At 37.9% G+C, this 21,269-nt stretch overlaps 5 protein-coding genes, 1 non-coding gene and 1 pseudogene across 7 annotated transcripts; 2 read left to right on the top strand and 5 right to left on the bottom strand.

Moving 5' to 3' along the window:
- The first annotated feature begins 54 nt into the window (after nucleotides 1-54).
- On the top strand, nucleotides 55-1,811 carry LOC108840673 (UDP-glycosyltransferase 73B3-like). The gene is made up of 2 exons (XM_018613499.2): nucleotides 55-1,123; nucleotides 1,200-1,811. The coding sequence occupies exons 1-2, from the start codon at nucleotides 139-141 to the stop codon at nucleotides 1,667-1,669; spliced, it is 1,455 nt and encodes a 484-aa protein (XP_018469001.1). The 5' UTR covers nucleotides 55-138; the 3' UTR covers nucleotides 1,670-1,811.
- Nucleotides 1,812-1,982: 171 nt separating this feature from the next.
- On the bottom strand, nucleotides 1,983-3,319 carry LOC108839576 (CBS domain-containing protein CBSX2, chloroplastic-like; annotated as a pseudogene).
- A 1,530-nt stretch (nucleotides 3,320-4,849) lies between these two features.
- Nucleotides 4,850-9,345, bottom strand: LOC108841889 (probable E3 ubiquitin ligase SUD1). Of its 2 annotated transcripts, none has more exons than XM_018614672.2 (9): nucleotides 8,882-9,345; nucleotides 8,035-8,721; nucleotides 7,179-7,934; nucleotides 6,881-7,092; nucleotides 6,439-6,807; nucleotides 6,145-6,305; nucleotides 5,896-6,059; nucleotides 5,651-5,797; nucleotides 4,850-5,572 (listed from the first exon to the last, which is right to left on the bottom strand). In XM_018614672.2, exons 1-9 carry the CDS (start codon nucleotides 9,233-9,235, stop codon nucleotides 5,078-5,080), a joined length of 3,345 nt encoding a protein of 1,114 aa, XP_018470174.1. In that variant the 5' UTR covers nucleotides 9,236-9,345; the 3' UTR covers nucleotides 4,850-5,077. The 2 variants fall into 2 exon arrangements, with proteins under 2 accessions (XP_018470174.1, XP_018470175.1); XM_018614673.2 differs by having other exon boundaries at nucleotides 6,145-6,302.
- A 150-nt stretch (nucleotides 9,346-9,495) lies between these two features.
- Nucleotides 9,496-15,491, bottom strand: LOC108841890 (DEMETER-like protein 3). The gene is made up of 23 exons (XM_057003845.1): nucleotides 15,333-15,491; nucleotides 14,923-15,191; nucleotides 14,734-14,814; nucleotides 14,053-14,589; nucleotides 13,915-13,974; nucleotides 13,673-13,780; nucleotides 13,444-13,590; nucleotides 12,825-13,148; nucleotides 12,627-12,717; nucleotides 12,146-12,548; nucleotides 11,990-12,069; nucleotides 11,834-11,918; nucleotides 11,672-11,763; nucleotides 11,505-11,573; nucleotides 11,392-11,428; nucleotides 11,220-11,302; nucleotides 10,650-11,111; nucleotides 10,538-10,574; nucleotides 10,398-10,455; nucleotides 10,189-10,325; nucleotides 10,049-10,114; nucleotides 9,825-9,978; nucleotides 9,496-9,738 (listed from the first exon to the last, which is right to left on the bottom strand). Exons 2-23 carry the CDS (start codon nucleotides 15,179-15,181, stop codon nucleotides 9,629-9,631), a joined length of 3,480 nt encoding a protein of 1,159 aa, XP_056859825.1. The 5' UTR covers nucleotides 15,182-15,191; nucleotides 15,333-15,491; the 3' UTR covers nucleotides 9,496-9,628.
- Nucleotides 15,492-16,170: 679 nt separating this feature from the next.
- Nucleotides 16,171-17,540, bottom strand: LOC108816183 (caffeoyl-CoA O-methyltransferase 1). The gene is made up of 4 exons (XM_018588758.2): nucleotides 17,353-17,540; nucleotides 17,044-17,268; nucleotides 16,779-16,910; nucleotides 16,171-16,700 (listed from the first exon to the last, which is right to left on the bottom strand). Exons 1-4 carry the CDS (start codon nucleotides 17,473-17,475, stop codon nucleotides 16,407-16,409), a joined length of 774 nt encoding a protein of 257 aa, XP_018444260.1. The 5' UTR covers nucleotides 17,476-17,540; the 3' UTR covers nucleotides 16,171-16,406.
- A 1,031-nt stretch (nucleotides 17,541-18,571) lies between these two features.
- On the bottom strand, nucleotides 18,572-18,644 carry TRNAR-UCU (transfer RNA arginine (anticodon UCU)). Its single transcript has one exon. It is a non-coding gene; the product is annotated as a tRNA-Arg (tRNA).
- Nucleotides 18,645-18,785: 141 nt separating this feature from the next.
- LOC130508371 (protein DJ-1 homolog C-like) lies at nucleotides 18,786-21,212 on the top strand. Its single transcript, XM_057003843.1, has 8 exons — nucleotides 18,786-19,195; nucleotides 19,288-19,488; nucleotides 19,566-19,715; nucleotides 19,788-19,967; nucleotides 20,054-20,131; nucleotides 20,309-20,509; nucleotides 20,586-20,723; nucleotides 20,815-21,212. Exons 1-8 carry the CDS (start codon nucleotides 18,968-18,970, stop codon nucleotides 21,043-21,045), a joined length of 1,407 nt encoding a protein of 468 aa, XP_056859823.1. The 5' UTR covers nucleotides 18,786-18,967; the 3' UTR covers nucleotides 21,046-21,212.
- Nucleotides 21,213-21,269: the final 57 nt, after the last annotated feature.

Here is a 21,269-nt window from a genome sequence, read left to right as displayed (position 1 = left end):
AATCTGTTATATATAGGGAGAATTGCATTTCAAGCTTCTACAACCATTGAACTCTTTTACAAGCTTCAGAATCTTTCTATTTTTTTTCTAAAATTTGCTCGAAACATCTCATTCTCGTTTTCGACCAAAGTCAAAAACATGAGTAGTGATTCTCATAAACCCCATGTCATGTTCTTCCCTTTCATGGGATATGGCCACATGATACCAACCCTAGACATGGCTAAGCTTTTCTCTAGCAGAGGAGCCAAATCCACAATCATCACCACACCTCTCAACGCCAAGATCCTCCAAAAACCTATCCACACATTCAAGAACCTGAACCCTAGTCTCAAACTCGAGATCCAGATCATCGATTTCCCTTGCGTGCAGCTAGGGTTACCAGAAGGATGTGAAAACCCTGATTTTTTCACCTCAAGCAACAACACCGATGAAAGAAACACCATGATGTTAAAGTTCTTTGCGTCCATGAGTTTTTTCAAAGACCAGATTGAGAAGATCCTCGAGACAACGAGACCAAGCTGTCTTATCGCCGACATGTTCTTCCCGTGGGCTACTGAAGCTGCTGAGAAGTTCAATGTGCCAAGACTTGTGTTCCACGGCACTGGCTACTTCTCATTATGCTCTGAATATTGCATCAGATCAATGCATAAACCACAAAAGATGTGCGAGACATTTAAGGTCTCTGATCTCCCTGGTGACATTATGATGACTCAAGGACAGATGAGAGACCTTGACGAAGAAACCGAGATGGGGAAGTTTTTCATCGAGGTTATAGAGTCAGAAGTGAAGAGCTCAGGTGTTGTTGTGAATAGCTTCTACGAGCTAGAACCTGAATACGCAGATTTTTACAAGAGTAATGTAGTGACGAGAGCTTGGCATATTGGTCCGCTCTCGGTTCACAACAGAGGATTTGAGGAGAAGGCTAAGAGAGGAAAGAAAGCGAGCATTGATGAGGTTGAATGTCTCAAATGGCTTAACTCCAAGAGACAAGATTCGGTCATTTACGTTTCATTTGGGAGCGTTGCGTACATCAAGAACGAGCAGTTGATAGAGATCGCTGCAGGGCTAGAAGCTTGTGGCGCAAGTTTCATTTGGGTTGTGAGGAAAAGTGGTGAAAACACAGGTACTGATAAAAACAGAGAACATATGTATTGATTGTCTGTTCACATTATGTTATACTCAAAGTTGCGTATGAACAGATGAAGAAGAAGAAGAAGACCAAGAATGGTTACCAGAAGGGTTTGAAGAGAGGGTGAAAGGGAGAGGAATGATCATTCGAGGTTGGGCTCCGCAGGTGATGATACTTGACCACCAAGCAACCGGTGTGTTCGTGACCCATTGCGGCTGGAACTCGGTTCTCGAAGGAGTGGCTGCAGGGCTACCGATGGTGACGTGGCCGGTTGGAGCGGAGCAGTTCTACAACGAGATATTGGTAACGCAAGTGCTGAGAACGGGAGTGAGCGTGGGAACGAAAAAGCATGCGAGTATGGGAGATTTCATCAGCAGAGAGAATGTGGAGAAAGCGGTGAGGGAGGTGCTGGCTGGGGAAGAGGCAGAGGAGAGGCGTAGCCGGGCAAAGAAGCTGGCAGAGATGGCTAAAGCCGCTGTTGAAGAAGGAGGGTCTTCTTATAATGACCTAAGCAGCTTCATAGAAGAGTTTAGCTCATGATCCAGTTAACTCGTTCTTTTTGAGTTTGAAACTACTGAAATGTAGCAGATCATTTATAAGATCATTTTTGAGTTGGTTTGAAATGTAGCAGATCATTTTATAAGATCATTTTTGAGTTGGTTTGATAATATGAATTTTACGCATGTGATACTCATATGAGTTTGAATTTTTTTATATATATGTAGAAGCAAAATCATATGAAAGTAGCTCAAATATTTTTGGTGGTTATAAGATTATATACTTTTTATCAATGGAATAAACAGATTTGCTATTAGCTATGGCAGATTTAAGGGCTCTGTTCTATAACTGCTGGCTATGTTGAGTTCTCGGTTTCCCGCTTGATCTGCAATGCAAGCACTAACAACGTTCCCCCTTGTAAGCATCCCAATCTTTGTTACGATACGAACAAACAAAAACAAGAAATAGAAAAAAGACCAATAAAAAAAAAGAAAAAAGACCAAAATCAGATCAAATCAAAGTTGGAAAAAAAGAAGAAGAGAAGATTGTGAGTTTGAAATCCTCTCACCAGTCTTCCATGTGAATTCACGACTGGTAATCTTCGGAACTTTGTTTCTAGAAGCAACCTGGAGACAACAAATGGTTACATGTCTTTGTAACAAATGTTGCTTTCAGAGATCAAACTGAGCTCATAGTACCTGGCAGCATCTCTAAATTGATAGAACCACGGACAACAAGAGGAGAAGGCGTCATCAAATCTCCAACCACTTGTCCATGTGTCTTGCTTATCAGGTTCTGAAGTTCGTTAAACGTCTTTTAACAAAAAAGACAAGTTCAAATATCATATAAACTAATCTAGCTCCCAGGATGCAAATGAGGACAAACACTATAGTCCTCAGATATAAATAGCAAACAAGATTGGATAAGTAGTAGAAACGTACTTTCCATGAACTGTCAACGTTAGGGAACATGTTTGTATCACTTTGGCCGCGGCCTAAGAACACGAGAAATTAAAGTTGCTTCACCAAACAAAACCCATAAACGGAAGTATGCAAGAAAACTATGTGCCAACAATAATAAGAACCGCATGTAGTCAAGAATTGAGATCTTATAAAACGAATTATGAGTCTTATCTCCTTGCTAACACTAATTGACTAAAATACTCATTGTCTGATAAAATGACACTGAAACCATATACTCCACACAAGGTTTTCTCTGGTCGCGGAATATAAAAACCTACAGAATATTAGAAAAAAAAACTTATATATTACCATAAATGGAGTCAAGCGCAAGCAAGTCGTAATCAGAAACAACGCCAACCTGCAGGGGAAATTACAGCAGAGTAACAAGTAAGATTGCATACAGTAAAGTGAAGCCAACTATAATGTGTCAAATGACATTATGGTTATTCTTAATCACATGCTTGTTATTCAAAAATAAGCAGAGAAAAGCAATACCAGATTCCAATCATCATCAATTACAGGCAATTCAGTGACTATCTTCTCAACTAGACATGAAGTTTCAATGTTGTTTCAAAAAATATTGTAAGAACATGATAGATTATTGCTATTACATGGAAGATTGTTTTATATGTTTATCATGATTATTACCATCATCGACAGATGTGGAGGGCTTAACAACATGCAGATGTTGTATTCCTGTCATGAAATCACCAACTGTGTAATCCCATTTTTATCATGATAGGAAGTTGGATTGAATAGTGATGTATGAAGTGGAATTCTCGTTTATATCCTCTGTTTCTCACAAATTCCAGCAGAAAAAACAAAGTCTTTTTGATGAAATGAGAGAAACAAAGGTTGAATTTTGAGAAAGAGGTGAAGAAGAATAAGAATAAAGTTATATGAATTATGCCACCAAACCTTTGTTAATGTAAAATTGTTTGGACTTAGTTAACTTTGACTGTATATTTCGATTCTTAAATAGTTGTATAATTAATCAAAACCTGAATTATAATTAAATTTAAATTAAAAACGAATCTAACCAAGTTGTAATTATAACCAGATTCAAACCTGACTTTAAAATGAATTGAACCCCCCAAAAAATTGAACCTGAATTTAAAATGAATTTAACCAGATTTACAAGGTGTTATTACACTTGTACCGAAACTGTGCAGAAATTTTAAAGTTTCTGAATGAAATTAATTTTCACATCCCAAAAGTTGAAATAATAGCTGAGTGGGCCATGTGTTTCGATCATCTGATGATCAGCTTGCTTGGATTCTCTTGTCACCGAAAAATTTAGATATGTTTCAAAATTTGTTAGAAAGTCAGAAGGGAGGAAGAAGGGAGGAAGACGAGGAAGTACTAGTATCAGATTTTGAATCTTGGAAAATGATTTGGCACAAGGAAAAACAAGTAGAAAGTTCCAATATTAACATTGGAACCGGAGAAATGGATGAAAATGTCCCTGACTCATTTGTAAGTTATTTCTTTATGTCAAATGATAACTTGCTTTATGTCAAATGATAACTTCAAAATTCTTGTGCAATTTATTATCTTGCTCTGAATTTCCTATAAGTGAAAGTCTATGTTAGTATCATTTGGTCTAACACCTTGGTGTTAGATTGTGGCTATTTTCTCTTTTCTGCCTTGTGCCTAGTTCAATATGTCTCTGTGATTGCTGATCTTTCTTTTTTAACCATAGTCAATATGTATCAAATCGCTTCTTCAAACATGTGACAGAAAATACTAAGATCCATAGTCAAGAACTAAAGATCATACAAACGAATACTAACTGATGAAATGATACCGAAACCATAAATACTATGCGGAAAGAAAACCAAACAGCAGATTCAAAGAACAACTTGTATACACATTTACTAGAAATGGAGTCGAGTGCAAGCAAGTCGTAATCAGAAACAACGCCAATCTAGGAGTAATTAAGACCCATATAGATCAAGTTTGGTACGCATTCAAAAGCATACTTCAAAAAAAAAGAAAAAAAAAACAGAGAAACAGAATGAGAAAAGAGCAAAGCAATATACCAGATCCAATCATCATCAATTACAGTCAATCCAGTGACTTTCTTCTCAACGAGAAGTTCCATTGCTGTTACAATCCAACTGTGTAACCCCCGTTTTTAGCCTGAACAAAATGCTCGAATACCTGACTTGTTTAGTGATCTGATCGAGCCATCCCTTACATGCACTAGGCTAGAGTTTGCAAATAGCAATCGTTTTCCATAAATATTACAACAGAAATATGAACTAACGAAGTGTTATCGACTTATTTCTGAAGATTTTTCATTTTTTTAGTACACAAACAAAAAGGAGAAACGGATATATATAATTTACACATCGACAAATAAAAAATCTTTTAAAGCCAATCCCTTACGGATTAAGTAGCAGTACACAAATGTGAAAAACAACTCAGTGACGCGTATCCAACTGTTGTTTTGATTCACCACCTTGACAAAACACACTACTCTTTTCTAAGCTTCTTGTTGGATTGCACGTCTGAGCCTAAGTCCAGTATCCGCATCTCCCTCACGTCCTATCAAAACCCCACCATCTCCTGCATCCTCACTGCTCTGGTTTAGGTTTTGGTTAGCCAAGGCAGCTTCCCCAAAGTTATGGAGCCTTCTACCAATGAGGTAACGGTCATCACGGATGGAGTTGTGAAGGTTTCTGAACCAGACATGGCATCTTTTTGCACAGAAGCAGAAGAGGCTTACTGAGAGGCAACCTATCCAAGCGAACCTGTAGACCGCCGAGTTCACAACTAGTGGATATCCGAGCATTGGGAACACTCCTCTCGCCAGGACGTAGGGAACGCATAATGCGGTTAGCAGTTTCATCACGATCGGGAATACAATTTCTCTCAGTACCCACAACCCTTGAAGCCTCGAGAAACCATCTTCTCTTACTCTCTCAAACTTTGCTCTCCAGCTATCATCCATTATCGGAAGCATATGATCTAACATTACCTGCCCATTGTCGTGTTATTTTAGTGACAATCTATTTAATTATGCGGTAAAAGTATAGCTACTGAATTAAATAGTTACCAGTCTAGTCCAGATCTTCAAAAAGATGAGGCCAAGAGCCCAGTCTTGATACAGAAGGAAGACGGGGCTTTCATCTACTGGGACTCTCATTGGGACGATCACCAAAAGCTCAAACAGAAGTCCGATTAGTACCGGAATGATAAAAACCTGTTCAGACACCAATTTTGAAACACAGAATCAGGAGTCAAATGAGTTTGGAGTATCTCAAATTCTGAGTAGAAAACAACAGCACAAAACCCACATACCCATATGGCTAATAGTACCGAGCTCTTGAAAACAATCCCACACCATTTCCATATTTGGTTAAGCAAGACTGAAGTCCTCCTCGACTTGACATGCTCGATAGCATACCTGCCCCCAGATATGGCAGTCCAAAAGGCATATGTGCCAATAACGAAAGCATACAAATCTACAGATTTAGGAGAAGATTCTGTTAAAAATTGTGTATCCGTTTTGAAGAATGAAGCACAAGATCAAATTTAACAAATAGTTACCATTGCATTTAATTCCATGTGTTATTGGGAGAACTGGGATGGCACTGAATAGAGCACGTCCAAGAGAAACTGGTACAACTATCAATGCTGAATTGAAGAGAAGAAGAGTAACCCATGCATAGAGTAGTAGAAGGATTATCCGGATCACAAAGTTGTACCTGCTATAAACATGACGTTCATTTCAGAATAAGGCTCAATGGATACCTCGATGCACACAGTCATCTATACATACCAAGCATGCAGAACTTCCAAACATAATAAAAGCTTGAAGATTATTCTAACGTAAGAACTTACTCTGAATCAGACTGTTCTTCATCATCCTCATATTCGTCACCCGTGTTGACATTCCCAGCACGGAGGAGATTTCTGTTAGGGTCATCAGCTGCTGGAAGCGCAGCTATGGCCCTGTCAGGTCCACCGGGCTGCAATGCCTGTGCTCTGTTCTGCCTTCCTGGTTCACCAATTCCATTATCCTGACCAACGTTGTCCTCTGGCCTTGGCAAGAGGAAGTCTGTCAAACCAAGCGCCCAGCCAACAGCGGTGAACCAGCAGCGTAGAAGGGACTTGATTGTGGTCCGGAGTCTGAAATGCTCGATGATAAATGGTATGCATATTTGAAACAGAAGCATGTCGGCCGGAATCTCAGTGAATGGGTCGGATACACTGCATAAATCCAAAGTTAGGAAAGAGTTAAACACAAGATCTCCAAAAACGAAGATAGTCCAATATTACTTACGATATATCGAGCGGGAAGATTGAAGGAGCCATCCGGATCGCAAGTTTGACTGGTAAAAATACCAGCATGACAATCAAACTGCCGTAGACTGCAACAGATAACAGAACCCTCCGAGCATGCTTGTGCACTGGATCATCAATCAAATCTCGGAATGGATTGTAATTAGGATCTGCAGGATCACGAAGGAAATACAAAACTCCAGGGCGAAGAACCTGCAATTTAGGTAGAAAACAATATTAGATAGCAGCAGAGAAAAACCTATTTCTAGAACAAAATTATGACCAAGGAAAACAAGTACCCCTCGAAGAAGGCTGACGAAGATGCTTATTTGCAGCATGTACATGATTCCAACAACCCAATGAACAAGTGAGCTTGCCAGTGGAGAAACTGACAGAAACTGCACTCTGTGAGACATTGTTTTACCAAACATCCTAACTGTGCAAACATCTAGCCACCACCCACACATCAGCGGGAAGACTCCAAGCTCGATGACCAAAAGGAAGGCAACTTTAATCATAGTCATCAGATGCCTCATTGCTGCCAAGAATTGTCTAAGGAGGGATGGTACGGCTTCTACCATAGAAGCGATACCATAAAATCTCCCAACAGTCAGTGGCTCACCCTTGGCATAACGAATCAGTGCAATGATCCCGAGGTAAAGGAAAACCAGAAAGACTATAAATATGTACCCAACAGTCAGGGTGGTAACATCAGATAGCTTTGAAGATCCTGTAACAGAACCTTTTAAGAGATCAGCAGCAACAGATAGAGTACTGTTTGCCCCGTTCAATTCACTTCCGTTGACTTTCACCATTTCTGAGAGCTGACCAAGCAGTCCATTTTCGTGGCCCTCGTTAGTCAAATTTGACACAGAAGTCAACGCACTCTTCAGAGTTGTATTTTCCAATGCCGAATCAATAAAATGCATTGATGCGGTCAGGGCAGGGCCTCTAGCAGCAGCAAAAAGCCACGACAGATGATACAATATCACACGTCCTAATGTGAAGGGCACAAAGATCACAACGCCAAGGAATATCATATTGCTTGCCAGAACCTGAAACAAAAATGAAGATTTTAATGTGAGGCAAGGAACGACAAGAGAAAACAGAAATTAAGAAACCAAATCCCACAGGAGGGAGAAACATTCAACTTACAGTAAAGGCATTCTCAACCAAATGAAACACCGGACCCTGCATTCCAACCAGCTCGTCAAACGGAACATCTTCAGCACCATCAGCGTCGTCCAAACCATCAAACATTTGTTCAACCTGAGCCTCGAGACGAGCCGCTTGTATATCCAACCTCGCCAGAACATTCTCAGGATTCCTTCTATTGACCTGACCAACAGCACCACCCTGATCTCCAGCATCTTCAACATTCCCCTCTCCAGCAAGATTCCTATTACCCTGTCCAGCAGGTCTTCTCCCAGCAGCACGAACCCCATTTCTCTCCCCTTCATCTTCTCTTTCATCCTGTCCTCCCAGCTCCCGCAAATGCCTAAAATAATCCCTCAAAGAAGTCGCCCCGAGGAAAATGAAGACAATGCTCGCCGACAGCAAGAACCCGTGCAAACAGTCTGTGAGAATCACAGTGGTGGAGATGTGGCTCAAGAACAGCCTCTGAGCTTCCCCGAAACTCCTCACAAAAGCCAACCGCCATATCCAGAAGGTAATGAAAGGAATGGTGAGAAGCCAGACGGAAAGCACGAAACTCAACCGCAGAAAGAACTGCAGAACGTGGCAAGCTTTCATCGCAATGCCAACTACAAACTCCTGGAAAGGGAGCCTCGTTGGAGCATTATCAGCATACACTGGTGAGAATGAAAACGGATGCTTGCAAACCTGCCAAAAAAAAAATGAAATTAACAAAAAACTTCAATCACACAATTGAAATCAATTATTAATTATTCATAACCAATTATAAACAACAACAATTTATAACTTAAATCAATTATATTAATTCTTCAATCAAGAACCCTAATAATCGATTATAAACGGAGACCTCGCATTGACGAGCGTTGCTATGATTAAGCCACTGGAGGAGACAATCCTGATGCACGAACTTGATGCTCCCGCTGCAAGCGCACGGATACCTCAGCGGATTATCCGCTTCCCCTGGGTTTCTGCAGATCCTGCAAACGTCCTCCTCATCTTCGTCATCATCAACAACGTATCTCGAAGCTGTGGCCGTCGCGACGGCGGGATCCGCGGTGGAGAAAGCGGTGGGGGAGGTTTGACTCGAAGCAGAGAGGTGGGAGGAGGACGAAGGAGAAGAAACCGACGATTCCGATGCGACCTCGGAAGCGGCCGCGCCAGAGATTGATAGCGATTCCGATTCAGCAGAGGAAATCTCCATGGAGATATCCGAAGCTAGGGGTAACAAAGAGCTCCGACGGTGCCTGCGGCAGGTGATTTTGGGGGAAACGAGTCGACTCGGTGAGTCTTATGGAAGAAAACGACGAAGGCACCGAGTAGATTGATTGATTTTATATGGATTGGACTAGACCGGGACTTGTAAACCGTTATTTGACGAATTTGCCCTTCCCTCTTGTCTAATTATCAACGGTTTTTGTCGGTTACGCGTCTTTAGCATTTGGGTTTGGGCTGAAGAGATAATAATAATAAAAAACCACGGTAATTGAGGCCCAAAACTGATCAGCTTGAGTAAACACGACGGAGAGAAGAGAAAAGAGGACGCATGGGTTTATAGCTAACTAAAAGAAAAACTAATAATAAAGAAACAAATCGATCAGTCTCTCATGTGCTTTTCTCCTCTCTCATCTGGTGGTGTGTGTAATCTGCGGACGAGTCCTTCTGGATATCGTTGCTTTCTGTTAAATCCTCTCATGCATACAAATCCTGCACATCACCATCATTATTGTTATTCATATATATATATATATATATATATCAACTTCATAATTAAATAAAACAATATTTGTTACCAGTCCAAAAACATAGTTGAATTCTTGTTTCGTCTAACATCCGAAAAATGGATGTCACTGACGAACCACAGTATAGCGCACGCTTCTCCAATCCATTACAAAACTCTCTAGGAAACACAATAGGTTCCAAACTCGTCTCATGATCTGCAAAAACCTGAAGAAAAAAAAAAATTATTTGAGTTCAGTGAAAACCAATACAAGGAATAAAAGAAAAATACAATTACCTCATTGGTTTGAAAGTATGTGCCATTAAGTGGGAAACCTCCTCGCATCGCTGTTCTACAAGGGATCTGTTCGATTTGCATTGATCCATGTAAGTTCAAGTCAACAGAGTTTAGAATGATTAGTCTTTTATTCAGCTTACCAGAATTGTTCCACGGTAAGTGTTTGAACTTTCTTCCCGTATATTCCAACAATAAGAACAAGTCTTAATCATGCAAAGGTTTGTTCCATCTGAGTCACATTTCTTCTTTGGTGGCACGAACGAGTATGATGTTTCACCTAAAAAAATAACATAATGAAAAATTAGTTTATGCCTTATATGAATGATAAGATAAAGTTTTGTGTTCATACCTGGTTGCCAAAGGGCAAGAAGATATGGACTAGGATCATCACATTCTCTTCTCTCAAACTATAATACATAACAAAATCATAAAAAAATATCTAACAAATTATACAAAAAGTTGCAAATCTTTAGTATATATACTACTTACATCATCAAGAAGCTCATGGTTATCAGGAAGCACATATCTGCAAAACAAACAATTAGATTATATATACTCCCATAATATGATAATCTTTCAAAAAGTATATAAAATTACTTACACCACATGTTCAGTTCTTAATCTGTCATAATACTTTGTTTTGCGGGGCAACTTCATTGGAATGCAAGCATTCTCTGGAGTCATAACTGCTAATGCTTTTGAAATCTCGTCACCAGAACCGTTGAGCATCGTTGCACCTTTCATGAATGCATCAAGTACATTTTTCTTCAATGCATCCATGTCGATATGAATTCCAGGAATTGCAGAATTAGACCGACAATAACTTCTGCAAGGAGTGTCCTCAATGTCTGGTAACTCTGGAATTTCTCTAGTCGGAGAAGACGGAAACTCAACGATTGGTTCACAACAGTCAGTTTGATTGCTGCATTCGGTAGAAACACATTCTTCAATCGAATTGATCTTTGATGTCATCTTTGCATCATCATCATCATGAAAATATGACTGTGTAGCAATGTTTGACTCTCGTGTCTTTTCTTCAGGACCTTCGAGAAGAACTTTGGAACTGAAAAGAAAAAACAAAACAAAATGAGACCAACATCATCAACTGGTACTTGTATTAAAATGCATTCTAATGTATTAAAGGAAGACACTTAGGATAAGAGAGTGTAACCTGACATATGCACTTGCAAAATATTTGCATTCTGATTTCATCGGACATGAATTACAATTAGGAATAACCTTCGTGCAGAAGACCTGTGGTTTGCAAGATTTAGTTCAAATGAATACTGATTTGTATTTAATCAGGAAAAATCATAATGAAGAGGTTTGTTTGTAAGATGCACCTTTCCAAATGTTATCATCTGATAATGTAACTCGTACCTATAAAAATAAAAGTGTAAGACAATCAATACATGTCGATATGATACTATAGATTATTAGTTCATTTTTAACTTACAATGTTTCTTGCGGAAGTTTACATAATCGTGGCCAAAGATATTTTTGAATTGAATCCATTGAAGGATACCTAATTGGAAAATATTAGATTGTTAGTTGCTTATATATATATATATATATATATATATATATATATATATCTTAATTTAAAAAAAAAAAAAACTTAACTGAAATAAATGATGCAACTGAACACCATCTGGTAAAGGTTCAAGAGGAACCCAACCAAGTCGAACTGCTATACGTCCAACATTTGTGTCAACCTATACACATCCAAAATATTAAATGTTAAAAGATAAATAGATATAAAATTTGTATAATTTCTATTCATACCGGAAAAGCCGAATGCTTAAGTCCTAAAAGTCGTACGCATTCAGCACTCTTTAGCCCTATGCCTTCGATCTCTAATAGATATCTCCTGATAATACAAAATAAAGTTTTAATGTCATTTTCCAATAATGATAACACAAAAAAATCAGCATAACATACTTTACTAAGTCAGAAGGAGCATCTCGAAGCCATTCAAGATCCACGCTTCCATTTTGTTTTGCTTCGCTGTTGAGAAATTTCTTTAGAAAAGAAAAATATATTAGTGTTCAACCTCTAAAATAATATATCAAAAGACTTAAAAAAAAGAATTCTTACCAAGATTTTTCTTGCAAGACCATTATGTTGTCCTCGTTTCATGATGGTGTCAGCAAGAACTTGTTGATCAGATAACCTTACAGCATTCCAATCGACAGTGTCCATATGTATTGCATTCGTAAATCTTTCTTTTGTGTAGACTTTTCTCAAACTCTCCCAATCAACATTCTCATCTTCCATGATACCTGTTTTTTTGTTTTTCCTTTTTGCATCTTTTTCATGTTGCTCCAAGTTTTCTCGTAAGGAGACAGATCCAAGTGAAATTTTAGCATCCTGAGTTGGTATTTGACCACCACCAACTAAGTTATCAACCTCTTGAGGTTCATCAATGAAATATGCTAAGTTTTCCAAACTTTCTTTTACATCCACTGGAAATTTTGCAGCAACACTCATGAAAGCATTGCTGTAAAAAATAATAAACAGAGGAAAAAAAATATTAAATATTTTATCTCAAGATTTTGTAAATTAATTCAGATTTTACCTTGAAAGGTAGTCAGAAACATTCTGTGTCAAGAAAACTCCAACCACTGAATCAACAACCGAGCCTTTCCACTGTTTAAATTTTCTATTGCCTGCAAGATATAGCAACCACTAACATAATCAAAAGCACAATATTTTGCTAACTGTATATCTTATTTGTGAATATTTTTAAATATTACAATAGAAAATAACAATGTACCTTGCAGAAAATGCATCCGGTTAATGAAAAGTTCTATCCGGCTTTGGAAGATTGTTCGTTCTTCTTTCCATTTGCGCTCAGTCTCTTCCTCGTTCATATGTGACATATCTGGAAGATCGTTCTCCATTAACAACTCCCACTCTTTAATGGTTTCAGGATCAAGATTCACTTTCGCATTAACCAGTTTTTTCTTTGCTTTGCCCAAAGTTGTTCCTCTTCGATTGATATTTAGTTTGTCCATCTCTTTGATTAACTTGGCAACACCTTTAGTTTTTTTCGTAGACTCTTCAGGCGTTATGTAACTAGCCGATTTCATAAGTGTATCTGCAAAAAAATTGAACAAAATTAATAATGTGTAACCAAAACACCCAACGATATTTATATATTATCACATATATCTCCATTCAAATTACTACCCGTACGACCCCTGTTTTAAATCTAACCATTCAGGGCAACTATTATACATGGATTAGTAGATAAGTTTTAAACACAAGCTAGACTACAAGATATCTCCACATGTGTAGGTATGGAAGAAATGGGCAACTACTAATTAAATAAAGAATGATAGCACGTGTACTGAAAAATCAAAATTATTTTCTGTAAATCAAAATATGGTTACCTTCTATGTGTAAAGGAACATCGGCTAGAGATGAAAGATTGTGATCTTTTTGATAATTTAATTGAAAAACTAAATTCTCCACAATATCTTTCATTTCTTTAGTGCGTGAGTTTGGTGCAACACAACTTGACGATGCTGTGAATATATCTGTAGAAACAACATATAAATAATATAAAATATCCGATTTTATGAAGCATGTGATAAATTGTAAAAACTAAATACTAATTACCTTTGGTTTGAACTGCAACATCTTCATGTCCATTATCTTTCTCACGGTTTTTTTCTTTGGTTACAAGTTTGCTAACTTTCTTAGCTTTTTTCAAGTGTTCCTTCGAGCCTATAAAACAAAGAAATCACAAAATCATGTAAAATTGATGTGCAAAACCATTATCATCTTATATTCCTTATAAGAATTAAACACCTAGAATAAACACGTTACAAAAAACAATTATGAGAAATAAAAGTCATTACCAACTGTTATCTTCTGGTTAGAATGCATCAATTTCAGCTTTGGTGCTATCTTTTCTTTATCTGTCAGAAATACATAGATAATCAAATTAAATAGATCATCAAAAATACTTCAAAGATAAACAAAAAATAGTTGATTACCTTTCTCGCTCGGATGAATTTCTACCAGTAACAAAGTTTCTTCTACACATTCAAAAGACAAAGCAATTCTAGTCCATCTAACCATATTCTTTTTACGAGTAGACCTTTTCGAATGTTTTTTCCAAATGGGCATAGGAAACGAGGGCGATATCAGCACATGAAAATCAGTTCTACGAAGTGGAGTCATCCTCCTTTTGCCCTTTGGAAAGTTGGGAATGGAACTTCTACTAAGTTCAAGAGCAAGACAAGTAGAACTTATCTCTTCATCCAATGCCAAAGATCGAGCTACATTCTTGTTTGCTTTGTTTTTTCTTCTCTTTGGAAAACTCTGCTTTTCTGGAGTCCGAACCTCAAATACAACTTCATCTTCTTTCTCTTTCTTACTCCTTTTATTAGATGTAGTTCTCATTCGAAGATTGGTAGGATCCCTTGTTTTTTTTCCATCTTCCAAAATCCTCGGCCTATGGTATCTCTGTTTCTTGCGTATCTTTTCAGAATTGTTCTCCTTTCCTTCTCCATTAGCATATTGTGAATCATCTTTCACCAAATAAAAACAATCATAAACAATATTACTTCATCTATTGACAATTTGTAGCAACCTAAAATGTGCTAACTATAATCTTAGACTAGATATATGGTATTTTTACACCTATAAGATTTATGTTAAAAAAAATTACTTACCTTGAAGAATTGCTGACTTAGCATTTTTCTCTTCTTTTGAGTTTTTCTTCCCTTGTGTGCTATGGAGACTTTGTAGATCGACTTGTACCATCAAAATAGAATAAAAGTGTAATAAGTAATTGTCTTATACTATATAGTATATAGATAAAAGATCAGTTTGAATTCAATAATTTGGATTGCTTTTTTTACCTTTGACATTTTCTGGTTCTTCACTCTTTTTCACAGACTCCACTTTAGGTGTATTGTCTATGTTGAAATCTGAACTCGCCAATTCAGAAATCTCAATCATCTGTGGAGAAGTTGTAGTAGAGTCATCGACGTTTTGTAACTTATTGAGCCGCTTAGTAAACTTTCGTCGAACATAGAATCTCAGTGGCGGTTTAGGCTTAACGGGTGTATCTTGAACAGCCAAACCAGAAACTTGGTCTGGATGTTGTGAATTTTCCATTATTTGTCTCCTGTAACATATGCATTGATTACAAAACTTTTATAGAAGTGAAATTCATATCTAATTTGAACTAAATTTAGGTCTGATACAAGAGAACTAGACAACTTCAGAGGAGCGATCGTTTAAGGATAGAGGCAGAATTAAAACTTACAGAGTATAATTGCGATATACTCTGAGGCAGGAGAGACGAAAGTATTATGCGAAGCACACACGCACGATCGAACTTGGGCCAACTTCAGAGGCGAGAGAGAGAGACAACCTTGGGGGAAAAAAGTACTCTCTGTTGAGAAAAATGTTATTTCCATTAAAATTTTGAATTTAAGGGTTTTTCCTTATTTTGGTAACGAGATGTTGAGATAATTATGTTAAATATTATAAACAGTTTAAGGAAAAAGGAGAATATACGAAGTTATCATGGATTTTATCATTTTGAAAAGAAAAAAAAAATTATGTAGGGATTTTCCTAGATTCTTGTAGTTTATCTATTTTCTTCATGTTAAGAAAATTTATCAGAAAATAAATATTATTGTAAAATATTTTGTATTTTTGAAACGAAACGTTTAAGAGTTGTATTCAACCGAATTTAACTGATTTGTATTAAAATGACAAATTTACTATTATTAACACATGACTTTTAAAAAATTATTTAAAATTAATTGTTATTGAATTTGACATTTCATAAATCATTTTGAAATTCACTATTATTGAGATATTTTAAGTTCCGGAGTTTTAAATTTTTTTAAGTAATTTTAGAGTATTTATGTGAAATTTCTTAGTTAAAAATATAAAATTCAAATCTATGGTTTTATGTAATATTCAAAAGTAATTTAATAAAAAAATTATTGACAAAAATTATATATTTAATTTACGACTTTCAGTCGGTTGGTTTGTATGTAGAGTGTAGCAGGGACCTCCAGGTTATTTTCTTTGTAGATTCCTCTTGGGAAAATATTATGGACAATTGTCTATCGATTATGCATGAGTTCAAGTTTCTCTAGAAAACTTAATGAGTGATATTTTGTTTTAGATGTTTTATCATATAAGGTTGACAACATTATTTATCTGTTCACAAAGAAAGCAAAACACAAATGAACAATGGGGAGATACTAAACAAAATACATAAAAGCGGTCCATTTTGGTTGGTTGGTGAATGGTGGTGATAAGAGCAATTTGAAAAACAGAGGGAGGAAAGTTAATCCACCCACACTCAAAAGTGTGATATCAATCAATTGATCCGACGACAGATAGTGATCCCATCACCAACGGGAAGCATGCAAATCTCGATCCTAGGGTCAGCAGCGAGAGCCTTGTTAAGCTCAAGAACAAAGTCTCGGTAGTAACGAACGTACTTCCTCATCGGTGCATCAGGAGGGGCCACAACGGAGCCGTTCCAAAGAGTGTTGTCGTAGCCGATCACTCCTCCAACTTTCACAAGATCAATCAAACGTTTATGGTAGTTGATGTAGTTGTCTTTGTCAGCATCGACGAATATAAAGTCATATGTTCCATGGTTCTTCTCCTGCACCATACCACACACGATTAGTTACTCGCTTACAATAATTTTTTCTTTACGTTTATACAAGAAGAAAATGCTTACGTCAGCAACGAGTTCATCAAGAACAGGAAGAGCAGGGCCTTCCCTGAAGTCGATCTTGTGAGCAACGCCAGCTTCCTCGATGATCGGTAGACCCAACTCGTAGTTCTCTCTGTTAACATCCATAGCCAGAATCTGAAGGTAAAAAGATAAAAAATTTAACTCCATTTTCACATATAAATCATATATTATAAAATACTAAAAACAGAGGAAGAACACAAAAAAACAGAGGAATAACAGAGAAAAACAGAGGAAGAAGATGTTTTACTTTGCCGTCTTCAGGGAGAGCAAGAGCGGTGGCGAGGAGAGAGTAGCCAGTGTAAACGCCGATCTCCATAGTGTTCTTGGCATTAACGAGCTTGATGAGCATGTTGAGAAACTGACCTTCATCTGCCGATGTTGTCATTATGTTCCAAGGGTGTTTTGCTGTGACTTCCCTGAGTTCCTTCATTGATTCTGGTTCTCTTGGATACACACTTGTCTCCAGAATATACTGCATGTGTTAAGTGTAAGATTTTAGATTAGGTTATTGAACCGAAGCATGCAAACGGCAAGAGTTTTGAAAATGAAACCGGACCTGGTAGAGTTCGTCGCTCTGTAAGAGACTCTTGTGACCGACTTCTTGGTGTCGGAGATTCTGAGATTGCTTGTCTTCTCCACCGGTAGATGTCTTCGTTGTCTCTACTGTGGTAGTCGCCATCTCTCTCTGTATATGTTATTTTTTTAACAACTCTCTCTGTGTATGTTAAAGTGTTTTCGGATGATTCGATTCATACAGATGGCATTATTGGTGTACATATAAAGGAAAGAGAAAACGAGACCGGTTTGAACCGGGTTAGTTATATCCGGTAGAACCTGGTCTGGGGTTGGTGAAACTCTCCTTCTTAACACGCAACTGGTCTGTCGCTGTCTTAAAATGGGTCCCGTCCACTGTGGGGCTTCAGACGCACTTGGGGGTGGTAACGTCTCGGTGGCAACTCAGTGAAGTTTGTTTCAAAATTTTAAACAATATTCATGTGGTATGGTTTGTTGACAACTGAATACATTTTGGTGTGCATTTATGAGTTAGTTGCATGCTTGCTGCTAGATACTACTCGTATTATGTATTTATTATGTTTTCATTTCATTTTAAATTTTACAGAAAAATTGTTCCAAAGGCGTGATTGAGAGTTTCACACTGGCTGTAGCCATGTAGATGAGGTGTGTATTGTAAACAAATTAAAAGTAGACATAAACAATTAAAAAAGAAAGAAGAAAATGAGGAGACTCGGTGAGTAGAGAAGAGACCAATCTCAAGGGAACAAAGAGACATTCTTGGTGGATCCAACAACTCTGCTTTGGTCTTTGGGGTAGGTGAACAACCTCTTCTTGGTGGAGGAGGTGTATGAGTAATCATCCTTCCTTTTACTGCCATGCTTGAGCTGGGGACATAGTTAAAAACTAAAATTGATCGAGATAAATGAATCCAACGACTTGGAAATCAAACTCAATAGCCCATGCTATCTAGATCACGGTAACTCCGCACGTTGTTCACATAACTGTGGAATTTGTTTAAACCAACCTTAGCTAATTGGCTATATAAGGCAGGAGCCTTTATTATACTTTTGATATATCTTGAAAATTTATCTCTATTAAAACACACAACTAATCATATCAGTAATCCTCTTTGTATACAAAATGCAATTATTTTTGTGTACTGCTCCTCCGTCATAGTAGCTGTGGCCAAGTTTTTAAACGATAATTAATTACTAACGACTTCTTGTTTGTCAAAAAAAAGAAGAATCAAGTAAAAAATACACGCCCGGTGGGACTCGAACCCACAATCGTCTGATTAGAAGTCAGACGCCTTATCCATTGGGCCACGGGCGCCTTGATGACCAATCAACTAAATAACAATACTTTGATTAAACATAAAGTTCCGAACCAAGTTGTCAACATTCGAGAAATGTAGAGTTATATAGATAAGACACTCACTCCCCTCTCCGCCTGGTTGCAGTTAGCAACCGTTATTGTGGTCAGGGGTGGTCCTGAGCATAGCGAGGTGAAACATTCGCTTAGGACCCCCAAAATTTTTACAAAAATTAGTATGGAAAAAAGCCCCCGATTTGCAAAAAAAATTTTTTTTTGAAAATTCCTTACTAAATTGTTTAGGGTCTCCCCATATCAGGGACGCCCCTGATTGTGGTCTTTCGATGATAGCTTCGCTGAGTCCAACTTTAACGGAGCCAAGGCTCATCTCTTCGATGGGTTCAGTCTCGGCAACTGTTTCTCCAAGTTTGTATTCAATCTCTTTGATTCATTCACCAGCGAAACAAAGGAAGTCCCGAAACTTAAAACTCAGAGCTTCTTCCACGTCATTAAGTACGGAAACAACGAAAGATATCATCATCGACGTTGGCCTCGTCCCGATTTCCAAAAAGGTTTCTCCTTTACACCTTTCTAAAGAATCTAAAAGTTGCCAGCTTTATTTTGTCTAGAGAGCAAAAAAAATTGATAAACCACGTTACAATAGGTGCTTGTCCCGATTGGTTATGGTACGGAGGAGATAGAAGCTGTAGTACTAGTTAATGTTCTAAGGCGAGCTGGTGCTGAGGTCACCCTTGCCTCTGTGGAGCAGAAGCTAGAAGTCCAAGGCTCATCAGGGACCAAGCTGCTTGCTGATGTCTTAATCTCTAAATGTGCTGAACAAGTTTTTGATCTCGTGGCTTTGCCGGTAAGTTATTTAGACGTTACATGTCTTCTCCTGCTGTTCTGCTTCGGCTGATTTTTTTTTTTTTTCAAATTGTGAAGGGAGGTATGCCTGGTGCTGTTAGGTTAAGAGACTGTGGAGTTCTGGAGAAGATCATGAAGAGACAAGCTGAAGAGAACCGGCTGTACGGAGCTATATCCATGGCTCCTGCTATTACTCTCCTCCCATGGGGCCTTTTGACTAGAAAGAAGGTTAGATTGCTGTAATTAAATTAACCATTTTTATTTTCATTTTCTAAACTTGGTGTTAGTTCATTGTGCAAGACAACAGGACATCCTGCTTTCTTCGGGAAGCTGCCTACATTTTGGGCTGTTAAGACAAACATTCAGGTTTCAGGGGAGCTTACAACTAGCCGTGGACCAGGCACTTCTTTTCAGTTTGCTCTTTCCTTGGCTAACCAGCTCTTTGGAGAAGCCACAGCCAAATCGCTTGAAGAGCTTCTGGTCTTTGTCCTTATTCACTTGTAGGATCATTCTCTTTTTTTTAATTCGTAATGATATGTAAACAGTCTTCTTTTCTATTTCTCCAGCTTCTACGCGATGGTTACCAGAATCCTAAGACGGAAGAGTTTAATAGCATTGACTGGTCTCTAAACCACACACCTCGTGTAAGTCAGCATGTAGCTTTAACCAATGCATTTCCATGTAATCTCATGAAATGAGGATATGATGATAACTGTTTTTTTTTATTGTTATAGTTTCTGTATCTATGGAGTACTGTTTAAGTTGGCTGATTCTTGTAGGTTCTGTGAAATTGGTTTTAAATGATGTTTAACTAAATTCAGGTTCTTATGCCGGTAGCTAATGGATCTGAAGAGGTTGCAGTGGTCATAATCGCAGATGTTCTTAGAAGAGCCAAAGTAGATGTCACTGTTGCATCGATTGAAAGGTCTTTGCGGATAACGGCATCACAAGGCACCAAAATTGTCACCGACAAATTGATTGGTGAAGCTTCTGAATCATCATATGATCTAATCCTTCTTCCGGTAAGACATCAAGATCATTAGAGATATACTGATGTTTTATAACTTTGATGCTTTTCTGTTTGATGGAACTTCCTAGGGAGGCCGTGCTGGCTCAGAACGTCTACAGAAGTCCAAAGTTCTCAAGAAGCTACTCAAAGAACAACAAGAATCTGGGAGAATATATGGAGCTACTAACTCTTCATCTACTGTCCTCCATAAACACGGTTTACTCAAGGTAAATTGAAGAAACTTTTGTTTGTTTGTTTTTCTTTCTTTCTGACTTAGATATGAGCAAACACTGTGAATGATTTTGAATCCTATTGCAGGAGAAGAGAACAGCTGTGTATGTTTCAGACACAGACGGGCCTGCGAATGACCAAATGATGATAGAAGGAGCAGAAGTTGTTATAGATGGAAACGTGATTACAAGTTTGGGGCTGGCAACTGTTACTAATTTCTCTCTAGCTATAGTAAGTAAGCTGTTTGGACATGGTAGAGCAAGAAGTGTTTCAGAAGGGCTTGTGCATGAGTATAGAGGGAATATGAAAGCACCTTGATCAAGATACACAGTTAGAAGATTCCTCCACTGCTGTTCATGAATCTGGAGTGTACCCTACAAGAAATTTTGTCATTTATGTTTAGTTTTGTATAAGATTTTGTATTACCAGTTTGAGATTACAACATGATTGTTTCCATCAATCTTATTCACTCTCTCTTATACGTTTTTGATTCGGTCCCAAATTAGCAGCTTCAAATGGGAGGATGAGTAACGGTTCAGGCA

This window comes from Raphanus sativus, chromosome 2 (assembly GCF_000801105.2).
Source record: "Raphanus sativus cultivar WK10039 chromosome 2, ASM80110v3, whole genome shotgun sequence".
NCBI lineage: Eukaryota > Viridiplantae > Streptophyta > Magnoliopsida > Brassicales > Brassicaceae > Raphanus > Raphanus sativus.
The sequence above is the reverse complement of the archived record's forward strand: the minus strand, read 5'-3'. Positions and strand labels throughout refer to the sequence as shown.